The sequence below is a fragment of the Oncorhynchus gorbuscha genome, linkage group LG02, assembly GCF_021184085.1.
Source record: "Oncorhynchus gorbuscha isolate QuinsamMale2020 ecotype Even-year linkage group LG02, OgorEven_v1.0, whole genome shotgun sequence".
NCBI lineage: Eukaryota > Metazoa > Chordata > Actinopteri > Salmoniformes > Salmonidae > Oncorhynchus > Oncorhynchus gorbuscha.
In genome coordinates this window covers 21,339,089-21,364,363 of record NC_060174.1, presented here as the reverse complement: position 1 = coordinate 21,364,363, position 25,275 = coordinate 21,339,089, and the positions used below count along the sequence as shown (strand labels likewise).

Below are 25,275 nucleotides of genomic sequence, written 5' to 3'. Positions count from 1 at the left end.
AACAACACAGAGTTACACATGGAGTAAAACAAACATACAGTCAATAATACAGTAGAAAAATGAGTCTATATACAATGTAAGCAAATGAGGTGAGATAAGGGTGGTAAAGGCAAAAAAGGCCATGGTGGCAAAGTAAATACAATATAGCAAGTAAAAAATAAAAAATAAACACTGGAATGGTAGATTTGCAGTGGAAGAATGTGCAAAGTAGTGCCCATAGTGGTGTCCATAGTGCATCTGTGCAGGACTCGGGATGGGTTCAGAGGTGGAGAAGACATCAGCTGTTGAAGGGCCTTCCATCATATCAGTGTAATTCATTGTAATCTCTTTACCGTATACATTGTTTTTGATTGCATATAGATCCTGTAATTTTTCAGTTTGTATCACAGATAGGCCTATGGTGTAAGTTATGGTGACTTATATATTAGATAGACTCGCTCGTTGTCTGTGTCTTTACTCATGAGATATCAAAACTTCCCCCAGTATTTCTGAACCATGTAGCTACATGGACTGTCAGTGTGGAACAGGTGCTTTGACAGCTTGGAATGACCTCTCCGTCTACTGTAGCACAACACTGATCAGTGACTGCCCATTCCATTAGCTCTTTAATTAGTTTGACTTCTCAGCTCAGCAAAACTCAACCATTAGAAGTTCAGATCATTTACACTTCAAGTAGCAGCAGTAGCAGCCTTGAAATTGAGCCTAATCTGTCAGGCAGACTGAAAATAAGTCTACCAACCTCTAAATATAATAATCATTAAATGCTAATCCCACACCATTAAACACAGCCGTAAGCAGCGGCTCAGGAGCCACTAAAGAGGACCCAGCACGCAGCAATGTTTACTCTACCAATGCGGTTGAGTTACACCATGTACAGTAAAATGAGCTTGACTGCCAGTAACTCTAGTCACTTACCAACAAAAGCATCATTTCCTGAAAGCTCCTCCTCCTGCTCCCCTCCCCTTTGCTCTCTCCCCAGCACCTTAGAGCATTGAGGAACTAGACTACAATCAATATGACTAAACCTCTATGCAAATACCTGTCAGTCCAGCCGTAGCAGGAAATGTGTGTGTTTTAGGGCAGTGTTTTCTGCCCAGAACTTACCTGTAGTCTGCGTTGTTCAAATGTGTGTGTTGGGTGTTCTGAGGAGCTGGTAGGGCCATATGCTATTGGGAAACATTACAGCTGTGAGGTGTTTCCACAGCTCCAGCACATGGAACGATCTGTCGTTGTAACGGAAAGGTGAATTAGGGGTGTGTGGTCTTTCCGCCCAAAGCTTTTGGACTCATGTCTTCTATTCTGCCGCTTTGGACTAAACTTCATTCACAGTTGGGACGACCTCTTCCCAAGGTAAGGTTGGTCATCAGTTCTTTATGTTGAAGTGTGTAAAACAGGAGCTCTGTGTCTGGGGTGAACAATAATGTATAGATGTTTGCGGGATGGCTGTTTTCATTTATTTTCTTTGTTTTACCAATGTGTTCATTTGAAACTGACTGTCGCCTAGGTAATGGAGAATAAGTAGGTTAGGTGTTATCTGGTGGACTGATTTGGTTATTTATTTGTTTTCTTTCTGGAATGGGTTATTATTTAATGTTCTTCCTTCTCCTTACACCTCCTTGGTAGAATAGAAATCGTCAGTACACCTAGGCCTCACCTCTTCTGCCTAGCTTGCATTATGGCCTCCTCTGACCTATGTAGAATTAACTCAAGTTGGGTTAAGTTCAGACATGTATAGCCTAGGCTACTGGTCTATCAATAACTACTAATTACATGTTCATGTCAACAACAAAACATCTGCTGCACATTCTCTTCTTCACTCTTAGACATTGGACTGCGTTATATTCAATATGCTATTATAAATAAATAGATGATTATTGAATGAATATTATATCAAGCATATTGGTGGTTTTGGAGTTTGTTCTGTTTCACATTGGGCTTCCTATGCTGCTCGTCCCTGTTGGTGTCTGCCAATCACGATAAACGCTGTCTGGACCACAGCCTTCCAGTAAGTCCTAGAACCTGATAGCTGCGCATGACCACCATACATACAGCAGAAGTGCCATGCTCTCTCCTCATCTCTCTATTCCAAGTACAGAGGACAGAACACAGTCATACATTCTCTGAATGTTTTTTGTTCTAAATGAATCTGGAATGTATACGATTCATGTTCATTCAGCTAATCACATGATTTGGCTGCAAGGTTGATATTATCAAGAAATTCAGTGCTTTCATCACAATGCCCATTTTTACAGTTGAATCCGTGCGTCATGCAGTCTGTGTCATGCTCTTTCATTGACGTCCAATGTACGCAGGCAGACGGTATTTCTTCCAACAAGTGAATGTAGAGTCCACTGTAATACTTTCCCGGTCCAGAGGTGGTGTGCGTGTGTGTGTGTGTCTCTCTCTCTCCGTCTTGTCATGTCCACTGCAGATACAAGGGAGTCAGCACTATTTTAGGCCCGGAGTGGCAACAAGGCATGTTTTACTGGAACTGGGAGAGAGGGAGGTTAACTGAGTTCATGGACTTCTGGTGTTGGAGTGCCAGTGTGTGGGGTGGGATTTTAGAGGGGGCTTTTTTTCTTAAGCCAATTCCATTCCAAATCAAAAGAGAAACTGGCATTAAAAGTGATATATCGTTGTAATTTGGTTAAAACCAGGGGTTGGAAGCAAAATTATTTTCCAATTGTTTCATTCTGAACAGAACCACACATTATTTTGCATTCCATTCCACAGTTCCAACCAGCAAAATAAAGTTCCGAACCGGTCTGAACCAAACAACTGTTTATCGTTCCTTTCTTTTCCTTTTAAAACCTCTGAATTAATTTTATTTTTACATTTAGCTCAACATTAAATTACTTCACCAATGGATAGAGCAGCTTGCTATTGAGTGGGCAAGCTATATACATGCATTGGACAGACAAGTAGGGTGCAACATGCGACTGAAATTCTGCAGGTGAGGAGAGCGCTGGGCATGAAGCACTGGGTATTGTTGTTATGACATGCATTATCTGAATTAGACTCACAAAATTATACCTACAGAGGAGCAGCTTCTATGGAGGAACTTTGAATGTCTTTGAAATTCAGAGTTGGCGTAACTAACGTTGAACAAGAGCTAGCACCTGACCATGACTCTCAGTTCCATTACATTACACATAATGCTGCCTAGAGTTTTAAAGAGCTAAACCAGAGCTAGCAACAAGCTAGCTAGCTAGCAAACAAGCTTGTGTGTGCAGGGCGGCACCAGAATTAAAATAAAAAACATGTCTTACCTTTTGGACTTAATAAATCCAATGTCAAATATGATAACTATAGAATACTTAACCAGCATTTAAAAAGTTAATCCATTGTTCTCTAATTCATTTCTGAATCATGCATGTAATGTCAGTAGCTACAAATCAAATCATCAAATCAAATTTTATTTGTCACATACACATGGTTAGCAGATGTTAATGCGAGTGTAGTGAAATGCTTGTGCTTCTAGTTCCGACAATGCATTAATAACCAACAAGTAATCTAGCTAACAATTCCAAAACTACTACCTTATAGACACAAGTGTAAGGGGATAAAGAATATGTACATAAAGATATATGAATGAGTGATGGTACAGAGCGGCATAGGCAAGATACAGTAGATGGTATCGAGTATAGTATATACATATGAGATGAGTATGTAAACAAAGTGGCATAGTTAAAGTGGCTAGTGATACATGTATTACATAAAGATGCAGTAGATTATATAGAGTACAGTATATACATATACATATGAGATGAATAATGTAGGGTATGTAACATTATATTAGGTAGCATTGTTTAAAGTGGCCAGTGATATATTTTACATCATTTCCCATCAATTCCCATTATTAAAGTGGCTGGAGTTGGGTCAGTGTGTTGGCAGCAGCCACTCAATGTTAGTGGTGGCTGTTTAACAGTCTGATGGCCTTGAGATAGAAGCTGTTTTTCAGTCTCTCGGTCCCAGCTTTGATGCACCTGTACTGACCTCGCCTTTTGGATGATAGCAGGGTGAACAGGCAGTGGCTCGGGTGGTTGTTGTCCTTGATGATCTTTATGGCCTTCCTGTGACATCGGGTGGTGTAGGTGTCCTGGAGGGCAGGTAGTTTGCCCCCGGTGATGCGTTGTGCAGACCTCACTACCCTCTGGAGAGCCTTACGGTTGTGGGCGGAGCAGTTGCCGTACCAGGCGGTGATACAGCCCGACAGGATGCTCTCGATTGTGCATCTGTAGAAGTTTGTGAGTGCTTTAGGTGACAAGCCGAATTTCTTCAGCCTCCTGAGGTTGAAGAGGCGCTGCTGCGCCTTCTTCACGATGCTGTCTGTGTGGGTGGACCAATTCAGTTTGTCTGTGATGTGTACGCCGAGGAACTTAAAACTTACTACCCTCTCCACTACTGTTCCATCGATGTGGATTGGGGGGTGTCCACAATCATCTCCTTAGTTTTGTTGATGTTGAGTGTGAGGTTATTTTCCTGACACCACACTCCGAGGGCCCTCACCTCCTCCCTGTAGTCGTTGAACAGCATTCTCACATAGGTATTCCTCTTGTCCAGATGGGTTAGGGCAGTGTGCGGTGTGGTTGAGATTGCATCGTCTGTGGACCTATTTGGGCGGTAAGCAAATTGGAGTGGGTCTAGGGTGTCAGGTAGGGTGGAGGTGATATGGTCCTTGACGAGTCTCTCAAAGCACTTCATGAAGACGGAAGTGAGTGCTACGGGGCGGTAGTCGTTTAGCTCAGTTACCTTAGCTTTCTTGGGAACAGGAACAATGGTGGCCCTCTTGAAGCATACAATAGACAATGCATGCTTCAAGGGGAGGGGCAGGTAGCCTACACACACACAGTGGCAAAGATGTTCAGCTGGTAGGCAGGCAGGCAGCCACTGGAAGTAGTTTGAGTGACAGTGAGGGCTTTGCGTATGTGCATTGTTCCGTTTTTTGTGGGACTGGAAGAAAATGCCCGGAATGTAAAACAACGTTATTAACCGGTTCCCATGCTTTTAAATTAATGGTTCTCTTCCAGAACATTGAAGATCACTTTCATTCTCGGTTCTGGTTCTGTTCCTTGAAAATTTGCTTTTGTTTTTCTGTTTTCTTTTATTTGTTCCCTTGAACGGGTCCTAACCCTGGTCAAAACTGAAAAGATTTTTGGATTTAATTTATTTTTGCCTATTTAGTGTGTCTATAATATGGATATTGACATTGTAAGTGTTGTGGAGTGTGATGCAATCTTATCTGACGTCAGCACCCTGATGAATCCATTTCCCTTAAACCATGAGAATGCAGGCTCACATCTGCCCCTACCCCAAAACACACACACACACACACACAACTGCACGCACACAATATCAACTTGACCGGTTTTGTTTCCTCTTAGGTGTGTGTTGCTTTTATTTGTTCTGATTCTGAGTCACACGTGGTGCTGGTTTACGGTAAGCTTCAGAATCCCACCCTCTTTGTTTTTCAGAGACAATGGGTGCATCTCAATACTCCTTTCTGTCATCTGCACTGTTCTGAAGAAAGAAAGAAAGAAAGAAAGATAGAAAAATGGGTGAAAGTGATATGAATATCCACCATTAAAAAAGTGATATCACCTGTCTAGTTCTTTCACAGTGCAGATTTCGATAAAGAAAGAAAGCAGGAGAGGAAGCCACATTATACTATTGACCTGCTCCCAGTGTGTGTCAGCTGCTCTCCACCCAGCCCTTCTGTACTTCCTATTGGCAGAGAGATCACTGGGGCCCATGACTGCTGGCCTCCTATTGGGCTAACCCTCTTCCCTGTCGGGTGACTAGCTGATTCAGATTTCTTATTAAAACTGACTAAGTTGACTGTGAGCTCATTGTTGCGGGGAAGAAGAGAGGTGTTCCGTGTAAGAGAATTGAGCATTGCGTAACATTCAGATATAAATTTGCTGTTTACACCATACATTATTCTCTGGTGTGTAGAACAAACATTTCTACATTACATTTCTCTTATCTTAACGTTGTACCTGCATTTTATGGTGGTGCTGCTGTTGGAGTAAGAGGATCGTTGTGCCCTACTACCCCTCCACAGCCTGAGACAGTCTCGTTCTCTCCCTGCCAACCCAGAACAGACACAGCCATCACAGCAGGCCTCATAGCCAACTGGATATTTTTTTAATCATTCAAATATGATAGCCTGCTATGGCATCCTTTTATTATTGAAAAGTGTGCAAGCATTGGACAGTTCCAGAGGCCAACTTCCATTCTTTCCTGTCGCTGGGCAGGACGTAAAGGCCTCTGTGGGTATCTCTGTACAGCATGTTAGGTGATGTGGGTAACAGACTGCCTGGGATAAAATCATCCAGACCGCTCCGTGGCCCCAGGCCATCCGTCAGGCTCTGGTGACAGCAGTAGGTACTGGGTTCCATACAGGGACCGCGTGACCCACACAGGCCCCTGGAGATAGGTGGGGCTTCCTCCTCCTGCCGTCACTCCTACACAACAGTTGCTGACCCCGGGCCCAGACAGACACTGATTTTAAGGTGTGTTTTACATCCCCTACCTGGAATTGAAAGGTTAGGATTGGGGGAGGGTAAGTTGTTTCCACACAAGCTACTGCTGTTGGGAGTGTTTCAACCAGCTGTGTTGGCATCCGGCACTGTGGACAGTGATGTCATCAAATTGAGTCCACACAGGCTGGCATATTGTAACTTTACAGAACTACTTGACTCCTGACCTAATGCCATGGGATTTAAAAGAGCCATGATTGGAGAAAGGCTGTACAGTTGATTGACTTTTTAATAAACCACACAGCAGTGGAGAGGAAAGAAGGAAGTCTGTTAAAAACGCTAGCTACAGCAAATGTTGGGTTGAAAAACATCCAAACAAAACATCACAATGAGAGTTTGTTGTCTTGAGACGTACTGGATGTCTGTGTGACTTTCCACTTCCTGGGCTGGCTGAGTAGAGGGGGATTCCCTGGCTGCCTCGTCAGCTTCTTTGGAGGAGCAGGAAGAAGAAGTGGTGATGGTTATGGTTTCAGGAAGTCTGCTTATTCCCTCTGGGGAGGAGGAGGAGGAGGAGGAGGAAGAAGAAGAAGTGGTGGTTAGGGTTTCAGGAAGTCTGCTTATTCCCTCTGGGGAGGAGGAGGAAGAAGAAGAAGTGGTGGTTAGGGTTTCAGGAAGTCTGCTTATTCCCTCTGGGGAGGAGGAGGAGGAAGAAGAAGTGGTGGTGGTTAGGGTTTCAGGAAGTCTGCTTATTCCCTCTGGGGAGGAGGAGGAGGAGGAAGAAGAATTGGTGGTTAGGGTTTCAGGAAGTCTGCTTATTTTCTCTGGGGAGGAGGAGGAGGAGGAGGAGGAAGAAGGAAGAAGTAGTGGTTAGGGTTTCAGGAAGTCTGCTTATTCCCTCTGGGGAGGAGGAGGAAGAAGAAGAAGAAGTGGTGGTGGTTAGGGTTTCAGGAAGTCTGCTTATTCCCTCTGGGGAGGAGGAGGAGGAGGAAGAAGAAGAAGTGGTGGTGGTTAGGGTTTCAGGAAGTCTGCTTATTCCCTCTGGGGAGGAGGAGGAGGAGGAAGAAGAAGAAGTGGTGGTTAGGGTTTCAGGAAGTCTGCTTATTTTCTCTGGGGAGGAGGAGGAGGAAGGAGGAAGAAGTGGTGGTGGTTAGGGTTTCAGGAAGTCTGCTTATTCCCTCTGGGGAGGAGGAGGAGGAGGAAGAAGAAGGAAGAAGTAATGGTTAGGGTTTCAGGAAGTCTGCTTATTCCCTCTGGGGAGGAGGAGGAGGAGGAGGAGGAAGAAGAAGTGGTGGTTAGGGTTTCAGGAAGTCTGCTTATTCCCTCTGCGGAGGAGGAGGAGTAGTGGTGGTGGTTAGGAGGAGGAGAAGAAGGAAGAAGTGGTGGTTAGGGTTTCAGGAAGTCTGCTTATTTTCTCTGGGGAGGAGGAGGAAGAGGAGGAAGAAGGAAGAAGTAGTGGTTAGGGTTTCAGGAAGTCTGCTTATTCCCTCTGGGGAGGAGGAGGAGGAAGAAGAAGTGGTGGTTAGGGTTTCAGGAAGTCTGCTTATTCCCTCTGGGAAGGAGGAGGAGGAAGAAGAAGAAGTGGTGGTTAGGGTTTCAGGAAATTTGCTTATTCCCTCTGGGGAGGAGGAGGAGGAAGAAGGAAGAATTGGTGGTTAGGGTTTCAGGAAGTCTGCTTATTCCCTCTGGGGAGGAGGAGGAGGAGGAGGAGGAAGAAGGAAGTGGTGGTTTGGGTTTCAGGAAGTCTGCTTATTCCCTCTGGGAAGGAGGAGGAGGAAGAAGAAGAAGTGGTGGTTAGGGTTTCAGGAAGTCTGCTTATTCCCTCTGGGGAGGAGGAGGAGGAAGAAGAAGAAGTTGGTGGTTAGGGTTTCAGGAAGTCTGCTTATTCCCTCTGGGGAGGAGGAGGAGGAGGAAGAAGAAGGAAGAAGTGGTGGTTAGGGTTTCAGGAAGTCTGCTTATTTTCTCTGGGGAGGAGGAGGAAGAGGAGGAAGAAGGAAGAAGTAGTGGTTAGGGTTTCAGGAAGTCTGCTTATTCCCTCTGGGGAGGAGGAGGAGGAAGAAGAAGTGGTGGTTAGGGTTTCAGGAAGTCTGCTTATTCCCTCTGGGGAGGAGGAGGAGGAGGAAGAAGGAAGAAGTGGTGGTTAGGGTTTCAGGAAGTCTGCTTTTTCCCTCTGGGGAGGAGGAGGAGGAAGAAGAAGTGGTGGTTAGGGTTTCAGGAAGTCTGCTTATTCCCTCTGGGGAGGAGGAGGAAGAAGAAGAAGGAAGAAGTGGTGGTTAGGGTTTCAGGAAGTCTGCTTATTCCCTCTGGGGAGGAGGAGGAAGAAGAAGAAGGAAGAAGTGGTGGTTAGGGTTTCAGGAAGTCTGCTTATTCCCTCTGGGGAGGAGGAGGAGGAGGAAGAAGGAAGAAGTGGTGGTTAGGGTTTCAGGAAGTCTGCTTATTTTCTCTGGGGAGGAGGAGGAGGAGGAAGAAGGAAGAAGTGGTGGTTAGGGTTTCAGGAAGTCTGCTTATTCCCTCTGGGGAGGAGGAGGAGGAGGAAGAAGGAAGAAGTGGTGGTTAGGGTTTCAGGAAGTCTGCTTATTCCCTCTGGGGAGGAGGAGGAAGAAGAAGGAAGAAGTGGTGGTTAGGGTTTCAGGAAGTCTGCTTATTTCCTCTGGGGAGGAGGAGGAGGAGGAAGAAGAAGGAAGAAGTGGTGGTTAGGGTTTCAGGAAGTCTGCTTATTTCCTCTGGGGAGGAGGAGGAGGAGGAAGAAGAAGGAAGAAGTGGTGGTTAGGGTTTCAGGAAGTCTGCTTATTTCCTCTGGGGAGGAGGAGGAGGAGGAGGAGGAGGAAGAAGAAGTGGTGGTTAGGGTTTCAGGAAGTCTGCTTATTTCCTCTGGGGAGGAGGAGGAGGAGGAAGAAGAAGTGGTGGTTAGGGTTTCAGGAAGTCTGCTTATTTTCTCTGGGGAGGAGGAGGAGGAGGAGGAGGAGGAAGAAGGAAGAAGTAGTGGTTAGGGTTTCAGGAAGTCTGCTTATTTTCTCTGGGGAGGAGGAGGAGGAGGAGGAGGAAGAAGGAAGAAGTGGTGGTTAGGGTTTCAGGAAGTCTGCTTATTCCCTCTGGGGAGGAGGAGGAGGAGGAAGAAGGAAGAATGGTGGTTAGGGTTTCAGGAAGTCTGCTTATTCCCTCTGGGGAGGAGGAGGAGGAGGAGGAAGAAGAAGAAGTGGTGGTTAGGGTTTCAGGAAGTCTGCTTATTCCCTCTGGGGAGGAGGAGGAAGAAGGAAGAAGTGGTGGTTAGGGTTTCAGGAAGTCTGCTTTTTCCCTCTGGGGAGGAGGAGGAGGAGGAAGAAGTGGTGGTTAGGTTTTCAGGAAGTCTGCTTTTTCCCTCTGGGGTGGGGGGTGAGGAATAAGTGGTGGTTAGGGCTTCAGGAAGTCTGCTTTTCCCCCTGGGGTGGGGGGTGAGGAAGAAGTGGTGGTTAGGGTTTCAGGAAGTCTGCTTTTTCCCCCTGGGGTGGGGGGGTGAGGAATAAGTGGTGGTTAGGGTTTCAGGACGTCTGCTTTTCCCCCTGGGGTGGGGGGGTGAGGAAGAAGTGGTGGTTAGGGTTTCAGGAAGTCTGCTTTTTCCCTCTGGGGTGGGGGGGTGAGGAAGAAGTGGTGGTTAGGGCTTCAGGACGTCTGCTTATTCCCCCTTGTGGTGGGGAGGGAATACAAACCTAGGATCAGCTTACCCACACCACCAAATAAAAACCTTTACTATTAGTGGATAAAATGTCAAACTGACCTAAGATGAGTGTAAAACGGGCAACTGTAGCTCAGTTGGTACAGCATGCTGAAATGGGCATACAGAATGTATGCACACATGACTGTAAGTCGCTTTGGATAAAAGCGTCTGCTAAATGGCATAGACATAGATAGATAACTTCATCCGGGAGCTGAAATGGGCCAGAGAGAAACACTATTGTATAATACGACTTCCTGAAAAGATAGACATACCTTCTAGAGCTGAACCGAGAAGAGCCATTCCTTCTACAGTTGCTGAACAATGACCAGCCTCATGTCTTATCACAACCCTGCTATGTAAAGCTACTATCATTATTTTAATTATGTTGGGAGTTTTTGTGTGTGTGTGTGTGTGTGTGTGTGTGTGTGTGTGTGTGTGTGTGTGTGTGTGTGTGTGTGTGTGTGTGTGTGTGTGTGTGTGTGTGTGTGTGTGTGTGTGTGTGTGTGTGTGTGTGTGTGTGTGTGTGTGTGTGTGTGTGTGTGTGTGTGTCTCTCTGTGTGTGGTCACATCCAGGGGGTTGTATCATGTGATTGAAGGATTGTGGAAAGGAGGCCTACAGGTGCTGTATATGTGGGCTTGAATGTGGTTTTCCTCTCTGTGTGGGTCAGGATGATGAGAATGCTGGGTTAAGCACTAAAACAGGAGAACGTGAAGTGTAAGAGGAACCTGTGAAGGACTGGCTTTGTGTGGTGACTTGAGGACTGACCCACAAACTGGGAACTAGCCGACCAACACGCAGCTCTGCCGTTTCATAAATGAATGCACAACTTGTCCTGGATTTTCACTTTGAAATCCTTTTCTCTCACAAAGGCCATACACTGTCTGCTACCACTCACTCTCTCACACACACACGCATGAGATGTGCATGCACGGACACACACCACTCACTCTCTCACACACACACACACGCATGAGATGTGCATGCACGGACACACACCACTCACTCTCTCACACACACACACACGCATGAGATGTGCATGCATGGACACACACCACTCACTCTCTCACACACACACACACGCATGAGATGTGCATGCACGGACACACACCACTCACTCTCTCACACACACACACACACACATGAGATGTGTATGCACGGACACACACCACTCACTCTCTCACACACACACACACACACGCATGAGATGTGCATGCACGGACACACACCACTCATTCTCTCACACACACACACACGCATGAGATGTGCATGCACGGACACACACCACTCACTCTCTCACACACACACACACACACACATGAGATGTGTATGCACGGACACACACCACTCATTCTCTCACACACACACACCAATTTGTAAGTCGCTCTGGATAAGAGCGTCTGCTAAATGACTTAAATGTAATGTAAATGCATGAGATGTGCATGCACGGACACCACTCACACCACTCACTCATTCACAGATTTCTCCATGTTTCCCATCGCTCGCTCGCTCACTCTGCCATCTCCATGTTTTGTCCTGTGAGGATTAGGAGCCAGGCAGTCTGTGGCTGTTGTTGGCCAGATTACCATCAGTGCAGTTGGAATTCAGGCCTTATCTCTGCCTCACAGAACATCATCTTAGCTGCAGCCCCAGCCGCATCGCTGCGGGAACAAATAGTGCTTTACCAGTCACACTTGCCTTGCTTCAAATGTATTAAGAAAACTACATTCCAGTCTGCTCGGGTTATTCTCTCTCCCTCTCCTCTCGCTCTCTCTGTGAGTGGAGATTAGTGGAGCTGGGGGTCCAATTGGTTGGTGATTTTAGAGAAGAACGACCTTGGCCATGATGTTTGATGTTTGGGTAGGGGGCTGTTACTGTTTGTTCATAATCAAAGCTCTTATCCTGGCTCTGGGAGGGAAAGGCTGTCTTCTCATCTTTGCTTTGATGATAAGGTTCGTCCTCTCAGAGCAAGAGGGTTGGAGAGCAAGAGGGTTGGAGAGCAAGAGGGTTGGAGAGCAAGAGGGTTGGAGTGGTGGGGAAAAGGACATCATTATTTCTGATATCTGACAGTTCATGACCATATCAATTTGTTAATCAATAAACAAAATGTCTAAAGTATAAAGTGGTATGTGCATGTTACATCGTCTGGTCTTTTTGTGGTGAGTCTAATTGTAGTTAAGAGCCGTAATGAAGGGTGCCTAGTTTCTAGTGTAAGAGAGTATGAAGCCCTTCCTTATGTTCACTGTAGGATGGAATTCATCACTAAGCTTGTGTTTCCACTGTAGGAACTGCTGGCAGTTGGGGGGAAGGGTGTAGTATATGTCTGCCTCTGGTTACATTTTGTTCCTCCTTGTTTACTAATCACTCTTCTGCCGCAACAGCCACGTTTCTTGGAATGGTGGTGGGAGGGGCACTGGTGGAGGAATGGAGGGGGGAGAGTTTCCAGGGATCGTCTCGGCTTCTCTTCCTCATTTCTCTTCTGTCACACACAAAAAATGCAGCTGTTCCATTTTAGCTGGCCACAGGCACACAACTTCAAGAGGCTGCTTTCAGAGCTCAAGTCTGATCTTGCCCTAGCAGAGCTAACATATGCACAAGTACACACACAACCAGGAGTGTAATCGGAGCGCTTCCAGTAAACACTGATTAGCTGAGTGCTGTGCCCTTGTGAAACCTCTCTTTAGGAGCTCTTTCTTAAGTCACATTCATATCACACACACAACCAACCGCACCACTTATCCTGCTCCTCTGACGTTGTAAACACACACACAGACCCTGGGTTCCCCTAGAGCTGCTATCCTGCCTATTAAAGTCCCTGTCCTGTCCTCGCTGGTCGGTTGTGAAACCTCCCAGCCTGGGGTGTGTACGTACATTACATGACTTACTTGCTATATTGTATTTACTTTGCCACCATGGCCTTTTTTGCCTTTACCTCCCTTCTCACCTCATTTGCTCACATTGTATATAGACTTGTTTATACTGTATTATTGACTGTATGTTTGTTTTACTCCATGTGTAACTCTGTGTCGTTGTATCTGTCAAACTGCTTTGCTTTATCTTGGCCAGGTCGCAATTGTAAATGAGAACTTGTTCTCAACTTGCCTACCTGGTTAAATAAAGGTGAAATAAAAAATAAAAAAATAAATAAATAAAAAATGTGGACAGACCTGCTCGTCGAACATCTCACTCTAAAATCATGGCCATTAATATGGAGTTGGTCTCCCCTTCGCTGCTATAATAGTCTCCACTCTTCTGGAAAGGCTTTCCACTAGAAGTTGGAACATTGCTGTGGGGACTTGTTTCCATTCAGCCACGAGCATTAGTGAGGTCAGGCACTGATGTTGGGCGCTTAGACCTGGTTCGCTGTCGGCGTTCCAATTCATCCTTAAGGTGTAAGCTCTTTGTAGTTCTGGCAGGCCAGGCGCCTGCAGGCTGACTTCGGTCGTCAATTGAATGGCGTTTCCTCCAATACATTGGTGCAGCTGGCTTCTGTGTTAAGCGAGCAAATGTTAAGGAGAGTGGTTTGGTGGGTCATATTTCGGAGGACGCATAACTCGACTTTCGCCTCTCCCGGGCCCGTTGGGGAGTTGCAGCGATGAGACAGGATCGCAATTGGATATCACGAAATTGGGGAGAAAAAGGGGGTAAAGTACAAAATGAAACAGTTGACCAGAGCAGCTCTAGCAGGGCAGAGATGTTATAAACTGACTTGTTGGAAAGGAAGCATCCTGTGATGGTGCCATGTTGAAAGTCACTGAACTCTTCAAAAAGGCCATTTTACTGTCAATGTTTGTCTATGGAGATTGCATGGCTTTGTGCTCGATTTTATACACCTGTCTGCAACGGTTGTGGCCGAAATAGCCGAATCCACTCATTTGAAGGGGCGCCACATAGTTTTGTATATATAGTGTATGTTCTGTAGTATGTAGAGTGTAGTCACTCTGGCTAGGCCCCTTCTTCCTACATAATCTAGTAATGTACACAGCACAACTGTACCGTGGAAAATGTTTCAGTAACAGCTTGTGTGACGAGCATGTTTTCCATTCTTTATTAGGCTCCATTTTGAGTGTATTGCTCTGCTGTAGGATCTTACTGTGCTGGACAGGGTGTCCTACCTGCTGTCCCTAGTCAGTCCTTTGATATTAGATCATGTTTTATTCCAGGGTGTATATCTGTTTTAGGCTGCTGGGTCATCTGTGGTTGGAGCCCCTGCTCCTGTTATGCAACGCTGGGCTAAGTTGATGCATTGGCCTCTGGGTGGTTCCACTGAATTGAAGTGTGGGGGTGTGGGAGCCTCTACCAATGACCGACCAGCCAGTCATACTGTGGGAACACTATACACATAGTTACCAACTCTTGTATTTAAGCACACACTCACACATACAGTACATTAACCCACACAAATACATTTACGAGCACACGTGTGTATTACATCACCACATACACACACTCCTTCTCTCACGCACACACACACCATGTTGGGTACTAGACATGGCATCTCCTCCATGGGGCTTGTCTCTCTCTCCCTCTCTCTGGGTCCATGTCTCAGGGGGTGCCTGTGGGAGGTAGTTAGTGAACATGGCAAATGGAGCCACTACAATATGAATGGAGAGGGTCTGGAAGGCAGCCATGCCTGAAATGAGAGACACAGACGCTCCACACACACATTCACATCTGTCTAATTAGGCTATGCTCTCCAGAGAGAGTGGTATGTTGGCTGAGGACCAGGCCTAGTGTGTCGTCATGTCCCTCCCATAACCTCTGTATGAGAAGTACAACTGCTCTGTTATGCTTGTAGAATAAGATTTAGGTCAAACTTGTTGTCACAAAATCATCATGCATAATATGTTATATTGCATAATGAATATTCAGAACATACTGGAAGCAGTTTGATTGTACAGTGTGTGCTCTTTGGCATTGGATATTTTTTTGTAATAACAATGGGTAACAGGGTACTATAAACCAAGGAGTAATCCCACAGTACAAAGATAAACAACTGTCCTTACAGGGTGCCAGCAGCACTAACTTGATCCAGAAAGGAGAGAATGAACTAACATATATTGTCTGTTGTCCTGTCTCTGTTTCCAGAACCTGTCCTGCATCGATGACCTCTCCAACTCTCTGTTCTCCTCTCCGGCCGACTCGCTGTCAGACTACACCGATGCCCAGGCCTTCATCACCACAGATAACCTGGCCCACGTGCCCACGATATGGGACATAAACACACCAGCACAGAGCCAGCTGGAGGTGATTGGACCTGACTACGTACACACACACACACACACACACACACACACACACACACACACACACACACACACACACACACACACACACACACACACACACACACACACACACACACACACACACACACACACACACACACACACACACACACACACACACACACACACACACACACACACACACACACACACACACTCAACACAGAAATAAACACGTCAGAAAACACACAAAACATCGAAAACATGCATAACTGCCTTCAGAAAGTATTCACACCCCTCGACATATTCCACATTTTCTTGTTACAGCCTGAATTCAAAATGGATTAATGACAAAGTGAAAACATGTTTTTAGACAACAAAAATATTTGTTTTCAAATGCATTGAAAATGAAATACAGAAATATGTCATTTACACAAGGATTCACACCCCTGGGTCAATACTTTGTAAAAGCGCCTTTGGCAGCATTACAGCTGTGAGTCTTTCTGTGTCAGTCTCTAGGAACTTTACACACATGGATTGTGCAACATTCACCCATTATTATTTTCAAAATTCTTCAAGCTCTGTCAAATTGGCGTCAAGTTGGTTGTTGATCATTGCTAGACAACCATGTTCACATCTTGGGATAGATTTTCAAATAGATTTAAGTCAAAACTGTACCTCGGCCACTCAGGAACATTCACTGTCAGCAAAATGTAGGAAAGTAAAGGGGTGTGAATACTTTCTGACGGCACTGTACCTGCTTCACCACACACTACTACCTAGATAACTAACACCACTATGCTCATACCCACGCATACACACTCACTCTTAACACTAAACAGCAATTCTCAAATTCACATCATGTGCAGTTGGTAAGTGTTGCCTCTAGGGGTCAGATATGTTTACAACCCATCTCGGTAAAGAGAGCATGGTAGCAAGTTAACTCAGAAATGGGAACGTTTGAGTCTTTGTATTTTTCCTATAGGTTCTGTTATTATTTGATCCTTTATCTAGCTGGCAGTCACGGACAAGATCACTCTCTCTCATGTTGTGTTTCCAGATGTTCCCACATGTTCATGACATACAGTCACTCTCCACTCAGTGTGACTGGTATCTTTTCATTAGTTTGTGTTTGTGTTTTGTTTGTTCTCCCTGCAGCTGAATGCCAACAGGTTTCAGGATTTGAACAGTTTGGAGGATATCGCTGCCATTATCAGCACCCCACCTTTGGGAGGATACCAGGTAGCCTCAACCCTTCAAATCTAATCAGACCTAAATTCGTCAAGTGACTGACTGAGGGCCCCGTTTTGACAGGCATACGAATGTGGAGGTGGAGCCAACACTGACTGCATCATTTTAAATATGCTGCACTAAATTCAAAATGAGTTTGGCATAAATGTTATTTGTAATTTTTTTTACTCCCTTTTTTGATCATGTCTCATCGCTGCAACTCCCCGACAGACTCGGGAGTCGAAGGTGGAGTCATGCGTCCTCCAAAGCATGACCCGCCTAACTGTGCTCAGTAACACCCGCCAGTTTAACCCGGAAGCCAGCCGCACCAATGTGTCGGAGGAAACACTGTTCAACTGGCGACTGGGATCAGTCTGCAGGCACCCGGCCCGCCACAAGGAGTCGATAGAGTGCGATGAGCCAAGTAAAGACCCACCCGCCAAACCCTCCCCTAACCCAGACGGAGCTGGGTTGTGCGCAGTCCTATGGCACTCCCCACCATGGCCGGTTGTGGCACAGCCCGGGAATGAACCCGGGTCTGTAGTAACGCATCTGGCATGCAGTGCAGTGCGATGCAGTGCCTTAGATCGCTGCCCCACTCAGGAGGCCCCGGCATAAATGTTTTAATTCGAGTGAATTGTTGCTGTATTTTTGCGGACTTTCCAAAAACAGGTTTTGAAATAATATATTGAGTAAAGCAGCCGGTTTTGGTAACTTTGCTGTTCGGAGTCCTTCCGAAACACTGAAGGCTAATGATCTGATGTCTAATCAGGCTCCCATTGACATTAATCAATTAACCTTATTAGGTCAATTATGTCCAATTAGCAGTCACCCTGTAACCATCCACAAATATTTTGATTGTTCATTTCACCTCACATGTATCTTGTCCAGTAGGTTGAGGATATTTTACTGACATCGGTTCCTCATCTGCACCGATCTGAAAAGAAAACAGGGGCATTTGCTTTTCACCTGTCCAGTTGTATCATACCAGTGTAGATGGCGAGGAGACCAGTAATGGACAGGATATTAACTAAATGACCTGTGTCCCCTTGCTTCAGCAGACTCAGAGAAACCAGACTCCGGCAGAAGAGGAGGCAGAGGAGGAGGAGGAAGAGACAGAGGAGCTGGGACATGTAGACACCTACGCTGACTACAAACCATCCAAATGTACGCTGCCCTACACTACTATCAAGACACAACCTATTTATCCTGTTTTATTTCCTTTGTGGAAGGAATTATTATTTTGCAGTAGTAATATTTTTCTGTGGTATTACTACACATAGTTTCCTCATAATAAAATCTGATACTGATAGTTAATCAGTGAGGGGCTGAGTAAGGTTTTGTCTGTCCATTCAATCTTTTAACTATTTTGTCCTTCCTCAGCCACCATAGGGATCTCCCACCCAGACATAGTGGTGGAGACCAACACGCTGTCCAGCGTCCCTCCACCTGACATCTCCTACACTCTGTCCATTCCTGACTCCACCATCAACTGTGGCCTGCTCTCTGCCCTGCAGCTGGAGGCCATCATATACGCATGCCAGGTAACACACCATTCTATTACCTCTGACCCCTGACCTCACACATCTGGTCTGACAGGAACAATTTTGTTCTTGGGAACTACAGTATGTGGGTCATGCAAAAAAGGGTAGAGTATACATTGGTTTTAAACACCTGTTTCTGCTATATTACCTACTTCAGCTGTGCTTTTGATATCTTTCTATGTAAGACGTTTGTTCAATGGGATGCTGTTGTATTAATTGCCGGTCTTCATAAGAGTGTCTACTAGATGACTAGAATGCAAAGTGTTAGTTAGTGTTTCTACTTGCGTGGACACATGAGGGACGCTGTGCTCCCTGTGTGCTCCCAGCAACACGAGGTAATTCTGCAGAACAACCAGAGAGCAGGCTTCCTGATAGGAGACGGGGCCGGAGTAGGGAAAGGCCGCACAGTGGCTGGCATCATCCTGGAGAATTACCTAAAGGGAAGGAAGAAAGCGCTATGGTAAGACACTAGATACTCCACCCAATGCATTACCCAGCCTAGCCCTGTTTCTCCCAACCTAATAGGTTTCTCCTACCAGTACGTAGGAGCGGGTCTCCCTGTCTAACAGATTTAGATGTAATTGTTTTGATTGTAAAACGTTAGTTGTAATGGATATTGCTTCAGGAAGGGGCCTTTGTGACCTGTGTTAGAAACTTACTACAAACTATAAAACAAACCTATTCAGTTGTGCTCCACGGTTGATTTGTAAAGATGCACTCGTTCTCGTCTTTCCCCACACAGGTTTAGTGTATCCAATGACCTGAAATACGACGCAGAGAGAGATCTGAAAGACATAGATGCTCCCACCATTCCTGTGCATGCCTTAAACAAGGTGAGTGTTTAAGGAAAAGCAAACCACACTCCAGATCAATATTTCTTCTCAATCATTCATATCCATCAGATTTACCTAATGTCTTTCCCTGGCGAAACCTGTGATTATGTTATTTCCCTGTAGATAAAGTATGGAGACACAGCTACCTCAGAAGGAGTCCTGTTTGCGACATACTCTGCACTGATCGGGGAGAGCCAAGCAGGTGGGCAGCACCGCACCAGACTCAAGCAGATCCTGGACTGGTGCAAGCCCGGCTTTGATGGAGTTGTATCCTTGTATACTACATTATCACCTTGCTCAATGACCAGCATTACCTGAAAAATCTAGCTGGCCATTTTAGAAGAATGGAAGTACTGCATCTGTTATCCGCTAACACGGACTAACCCCAAACCCTAAAATGTGAACATACTTGATCAATAGTTTGGATGATATTGCCACTTCTGTCAGTTCTAGCATGGCATCAAGCCCAGTAACTAGTGATAGGAGAGCATACATCACTCAATGTTTACAGTTCATTTTGTAGCTGCAGTACTTTGTCCTTGACGGTGTTCCTAGATTGTGTTTGACGAATGCCACAAGGCCAAGAATGCTACGTCCACCAAGATGGGCAAGGCCGTGCTGGACCTGCAGCACAACCTGCCGCTGGCAAGGGTGGTTTACGCCAGTGCCACAGGTGGGCCTTTCTCACACTGTACCTGAACCTCTGTCTTCTCTTTCACTATCGCTCCTCCTCACAATACCTGAACTTTAGGACTGTTTGTCCTCTGTGTTTCCCTTTCTCAATCTTATTCAGACTGTATTTGTCTTCCCTCTTCCTCTCTCTCCCTGTCTCTTCGCTACTCTCTACTCCACCCGCTCTCGCTCTTTCTCTCTATGTATCAACATCTCACCCCTGCTTCTTTGTCTCCCTCTAGGTGCCTCTGAGCCAAAGAACATGATCTATATGAGCCGCCTGGGGATCTGGGGCGAGGGTACGCCCTTCAAGACCTTTGACGACTTCCTGCACGCCATCGAGAAGAGGTCTGACCTTATTCCACACGTCATTTACCTGATTTATGTCACCGGTATCATATTATTCAAATGTTTATGATTATCTGTTGTGAGAATGACATCTCGTAATGTTGTGGTTACCAGACCAGTCCTGGCTTCCAGGATTCAGCATCGCTGACAAGGCGCCTGTGGCTTTGATTTTTGATTGACAGGGGTGTAGGCGCGATGGAGATTGTTGCCATGGACATGAAGGTGAGTGGGATGTACATCGCCAGGCAGCTGAGCTTCTCAGGGGTGTCCTTCCGCATTGAGGAGATCGGTCTGGACGACGACTTCAAACTGGTCTACAACAAAGCTGCCAAACTGGTAAGACTGACTTGATAGTGTGTGTGTGTTGATTTCATTTATTTGCTAAGTTTATTTGGATAACGACATTGCAGAACAAAAACATTACTCTTAGAAGTGAGAAGTGATGCATTGCTGCATTGATACGTTTGAAAACAGAAGTCAAGACATGACACAAACGTCATTGAAATGAAAGCTGGAAGAGGTGGCGACCCGCACACTGTTCTAAAAAGAGAGATAAATGCAAAACTGAGGCTGAAATGCAAAAAAAATCATGTTTTAGTAGGACATCGTGGTGCATAAATAATTTATACTGTGTAGGAAAGTGCATAAATCAGAGGTGAAAACAAAATAGAAAAGTTTTGGCATCAAGCCATCATCAGTGTGACTGGTGGATGGCAGGCAGCTTTGCCCCAGTGATGTACTGGGCCGTACGCACTATCCTCTGTAGGGCCTTGCGGTCAGAGGCCGAGCAGTTGCCGTACCAGGCAGTGATTCTCTCGATGTTGCAGCTGTAGAACCTTTAAAGGATCTCAGGACCCATGACAGATCTTTTTAGTTTCCTGAGGAGGAATAGGCTTTGTTGTGCCCTCCTCAAAACTGTCTTGGTGTTTGGACCATTCTAGTTTGTTGTTGATGTGGACACCAAGGAACTTGAAGCTCTCAACGTGCTCCACTACAGCCCCGTCGATGAGAATGTGGACGTGCTCAGTGCTCCTTTTCCTGTAGTCCACAATCATCTCCTTAGGCTTGGTTACGTTGAGGCATAGGTTGTTATTCTGGCACCACCCGGCAAGGTCTCTTAACCACCTCCCTATAGGCTGTCTCGTCGTTGTCGGTGATCAGGCCTACCACTGTTGTGTCGTCTGCAAACTTAATGATGGTGTTGGAGTCGTTCCTGGCCATGCAGGCACAACCGCATGGTCAGGCATGCAGGAGATTGTCTGTATGTGTATGTAGAAAGTTGTCAGATTTTTGTAAAGTGCAAGATTACAATACTACCCTGTTAGGGTAAGATAACTAGCTTGTAAAGAGCAAGGAGACTGACCTATATATGTTTGTCCTTCTCAGTGGGCGGAGGCGCTGGCCGTGTTCATGCGTGCAGCGGACGCGCTGTGTCTGGTCAGCAGGAAGTCCCTGTGGGGTCAGTTCTGGTCTTCCCACCAGCGCTTCTTCAAATACCTCTGCATCGCCGCCAAGGTTCGCTGCCTGGTGGAGCTGGCCAAGAAAGAACTGAAAGCTGGCAAGGTGAGACTGACCAGCATATATGTTAATTTATTCAGCCTTTATTTTTTCATTCATTTTTGAGATAACAATTCTTGGCCCCCTTTAAATCTGTACTCAGCCTCTGGTTGACTTCCAAGAGGTTAGGAGTCACCATAAAGCATAACTTGGTATCCTAGGTGACCTCCCTGAGGCCAAGGGTCAAATTCAGCCATCAATGGTTTCAAATTATCAATACATTTAATATAAGGCTCACTCTGACCCTAGTGCTCTTGACAACGTTGATTAAAGGTTTTTATCAGAGGGCCGGAACACTTGGAGAACAAACAGATAAGCAAGAGTATTTATGCCTGCCCTTGAGGAGGTTGGCAGATTGGTATGAACCTCTCAGAGGAATCTCCCCATATGCATCTGTCTATTGTTTGTCTATTAAACCTTTAAATATAGATGTCTTATCATGGTGATTCAGCATTTTCCACACCGGAGTGTCATTTAGATGGGAATCTCTGGCCAAGAGGCATTATCACAATTATCCAAGCATTTGATTGGACAAAGAAAATCATAAAGGAAATAGAGCCATGTTTTAATGTTTTTTCCAGGTTGGTATGTTTTAGTGCGACGCTCTGCTCATGTATCTTGTTTCTCCCCTTCCCAGTGCATCGTGATTGGTCTACAGTCCACAGGAGAGGCCCGAACCAGAGAGGTCCTGGATGAGAACGATGGGCACTTGGACAGATTCGTATCTGCAGCAGAGTAAGTGTGTTTCTGTGCCCGTGGCTCTCTGGGTAAGTATAGTATTAGAGCAAATAGATTTTTGGCTCAGCCCTGATTCAACTCTCACACACACCACCACAGCTTCCATCTAGTGTAACCGGGGCTTTCCAGCCTGACGTGCCTGTGGTTTTCATACAAATCATTTGTTTGTTGCCGGGTGAATGACCACTTCCTGGTTAGAAAGCACTCCATTTGTCACTCTCCAGCTGCAGTCAAAGGTTCAGTCTGAACCCTTCAATTTTCTTCTTCAGTACACACTATCTGAGGGTATATGGTGAATCTGCCCTTAGACACTGATCCACAGTCAGTTAAGTTGTTTCCCCGCTAATGGTTAAGGACTAGGATTTGGGGAGGGTAAGCTGATCCCAGAACTGTTCCTGCAATCAAGTTAAACCGGGAGCATACCTCTGTGTCAGACTGGAAATAACGCTGTGTGTCTGCCTGCCTGGACCATCTGAACCTGGGAGACATGAAATGCATATGATGAGGCCAAGCCAGAGTGTGTCACTCATCTCTATAACCTGTCAGAACTGTCTTTACTTTCTGTCAGCCTTCCACTGTGTCAGATTGAGAAGATAACATGTGTATGTCTGGTCTTTTCTCCCCAGGGGTGTGTTCAAAGCTCTGGTACAGAAACACTTTCCCTCCGAGAAGCAGAGGAGAGAGAAGGCACGTGGAAACAAGAGAAAACGTACGTTAACTAAAATAGTAAAAACTCTGGGTTCCTCTGGTGAGGTGTTTGTTCTGTCTGGTCCAAATAAAACTTTGGACTGAGTCCAAAGGTGGGCACTGCCCCCATCACCACTGTACTCAGCAGCACTGCCTTGTTAACAAATCCAGGGGAGAACCCTGTAATGATAATAATAACAACTCTTATTTGTGACCAGATCTCTCAACGGGGGCTTATGTCAAATTTAATTGACTTCAAATCCAGTCAGTCTCACTATGTATTATTCAGGTAAAGCCACTGAGCCACAGTCTGAATTAGCTCATGTGTGTTTTCTGTCCACTAGGTAAGCCCAGGGGCCGGCAGCCCAAATTCCCAAAGCACACCATGGTTCATCTGGGGGGCGTGATCAACATCAGTGACGACAGCAGCACGGACACGGACGGCATGGACACCGACTCCAACTCCTCGCCAGACTCCCTGATGGACAATAACGATGACGTCATCTTCGTCCAGCACACCAGCTGTCACACAGGTACTAGATTTCGACTCTCCTTTTAGCAATATTTTTGAATTGGTTCAGACCAAAAATGATCCACAGGTAAAAATATACACTGCGTGTACAAACTATTAAGAACACCTGCTCTTTCCATGACATAGACTGACCCAGCTGAAAGCTATGATCCCTTATTGATGTCACCTGTTAAATCCACTTCAGTGTAGATGAAGGGGAGGAGACAGGTTAAAAAAGCATTTAAACATGGGTTGTGTATGTGTGTGCCATTGAGGGAGAATGGGCAAGACAAAATATTTAAGTGCCTTTGAACAGTATATGGTAGTAGGTGCCATGCGCACCTTTTTGAGTGTGTCAAGATCTGCAATGCTGCTGGGTCTCCCGTATGTATCAAGAATGGTCCACCACCCAAAGGACATCCAGCCAACTTCACACAACTGTGGGAAGCATTGGAGTCAACATGGGCCAGCATCCCTGTTGAAAGCTTTCAACACGTTGAGGCTCTTCTGAGGGCAAAAGGGGGTGCAAATCAATATTAGGAAGGTGTTCCTAATGTTTTGGATACTCTGTATGTTATGCAATGCACACCTTGTGTTGAAGTCTAGGCAATAATTTAAGACAAAGAAAATGACAATAAAGGAACAGATGCATTTTAGATCCACTGTACTCTCTCACACACACAGACAGTAAAAGCACTTAGGAGACATTTGGGGACATCTTACCGTGCTCGCTCCCTTTATGGCTGACTCTGTTAACAGTCGTTAACATGCCTCTGTCTGGGGTTGGTTGGGTTCCTAAAGCCAGTATAGAGAAGATGAAGCAGAGCCTCCTGAACAAGATCGCTGACCTGGGAAAGGAACTACCTCTGAACACTCTGGATGAGCTCATAGACCAGTTTGGAGGACCAGAGATGGTATCGGAGGTACGTACACCTCTGTTACCGGGCTGGGCAGGTGCCACATAACCTTATGTCAGAGAGTACATCTCAGACAAATCAGACAAATGTGAGATGAGAACCGGTATGTTTCCTGTTTAGAGATTTGTGATTGATTGTTAAATTTTGCTCTGAGGCACTAATTGATGACCTATGTTATAGATGACGGGTCGTAAGGGTCGCGTGGTGCGACGTCCTGACGGAAGCGTGCGCTACGAGTCGCGTGCAGAGCAGAGCCATACCATAGACCACATCAACCTCAAGGAGAAGGACCGCTTCATGTGTGGAGAGAAGGTGAGACACTGGACACTAGAACCATTCTACATGTGAGCCGAAGGATCTCACTCAAACTGTGTTTGTTTGTTCTTGCTTAGAAAATCATGATCCTGTGACACTATGTTCTGACGGGATGTAATGGCATTATTCTATGTTCTGACCGGATGTGATGGCATTATTCTATGTTCTGACGGATGTGATGGCATTATTCTATGTTCTGACCGGATGTGATGCCATTATTCTATGTTCTGACGGGATGTGATGGCATTATTCTATGTTCTGACGGGATGTGATGGCATTATTCTATGTTCTGACGGGATGTGATGGCATTATTCTATGTTCTGACCGGATGTGATGGCATTATTCTATGTTCTGACCCGATATGATGGCATTATTCTATGTTCTGACCCAATGTGATGGCATTATTCTGTGTTCTGACCGGATATGATGACATTATTCTATGTTCTGACCCGATGTGATGGCATTATTCTATGTTCTGACCCGATGTGATGGCATTATTCTGTGTTCTGACCGGATATGATGAC

At 45.7% G+C, this 25,275-nt stretch overlaps 1 protein-coding gene across 4 annotated transcripts in view; it reads left to right on the top strand.

Moving 5' to 3' along the window:
- Positions 1 to 25,275, top strand: part of si:ch73-63e15.2 (protein strawberry notch homolog 2) — a 100,349-nt gene that overhangs the window by 63,209 nt on the left and 11,865 nt on the right. Inside the window, exons 1-17 of one of the 4 annotated variants that reach the window (XM_046304561.1) lie at positions 987 to 1,350; positions 15,260 to 15,418; positions 16,558 to 16,641; positions 17,688 to 17,796; positions 18,013 to 18,173; positions 18,500 to 18,633; positions 18,916 to 19,006; positions 19,130 to 19,273; positions 19,562 to 19,679; positions 19,921 to 20,026; positions 20,209 to 20,362; positions 21,413 to 21,589; positions 22,221 to 22,318; positions 22,948 to 23,030; positions 23,353 to 23,541; positions 24,321 to 24,442; positions 24,617 to 24,748. In XM_046304561.1, coding sequence (XP_046160517.1) covers positions 1,288 to 1,350; positions 15,260 to 15,418; positions 16,558 to 16,641; positions 17,688 to 17,796; positions 18,013 to 18,173; positions 18,500 to 18,633; positions 18,916 to 19,006; positions 19,130 to 19,273; positions 19,562 to 19,679; positions 19,921 to 20,026; positions 20,209 to 20,362; positions 21,413 to 21,589; positions 22,221 to 22,318; positions 22,948 to 23,030; positions 23,353 to 23,541; positions 24,321 to 24,442; positions 24,617 to 24,748 — 2,124 coding nt within the window. In that variant the 5' untranslated portion in view covers positions 987 to 1,287. Of the gene's footprint in view, positions 1 to 986; positions 1,351 to 15,259; positions 15,419 to 16,557; positions 16,642 to 17,687; positions 17,797 to 18,012; positions 18,174 to 18,499; positions 18,634 to 18,915; positions 19,007 to 19,129; positions 19,274 to 19,561; positions 19,680 to 19,920; positions 20,027 to 20,208; positions 20,363 to 21,412; positions 21,590 to 22,220; positions 22,319 to 22,947; positions 23,031 to 23,352; positions 23,542 to 24,320; positions 24,443 to 24,616; positions 24,749 to 25,275 lie in introns of those variants that run through there. The other 3 variants (XM_046304543.1, XM_046304534.1, XM_046304552.1) reach the window with 3 other exon arrangements.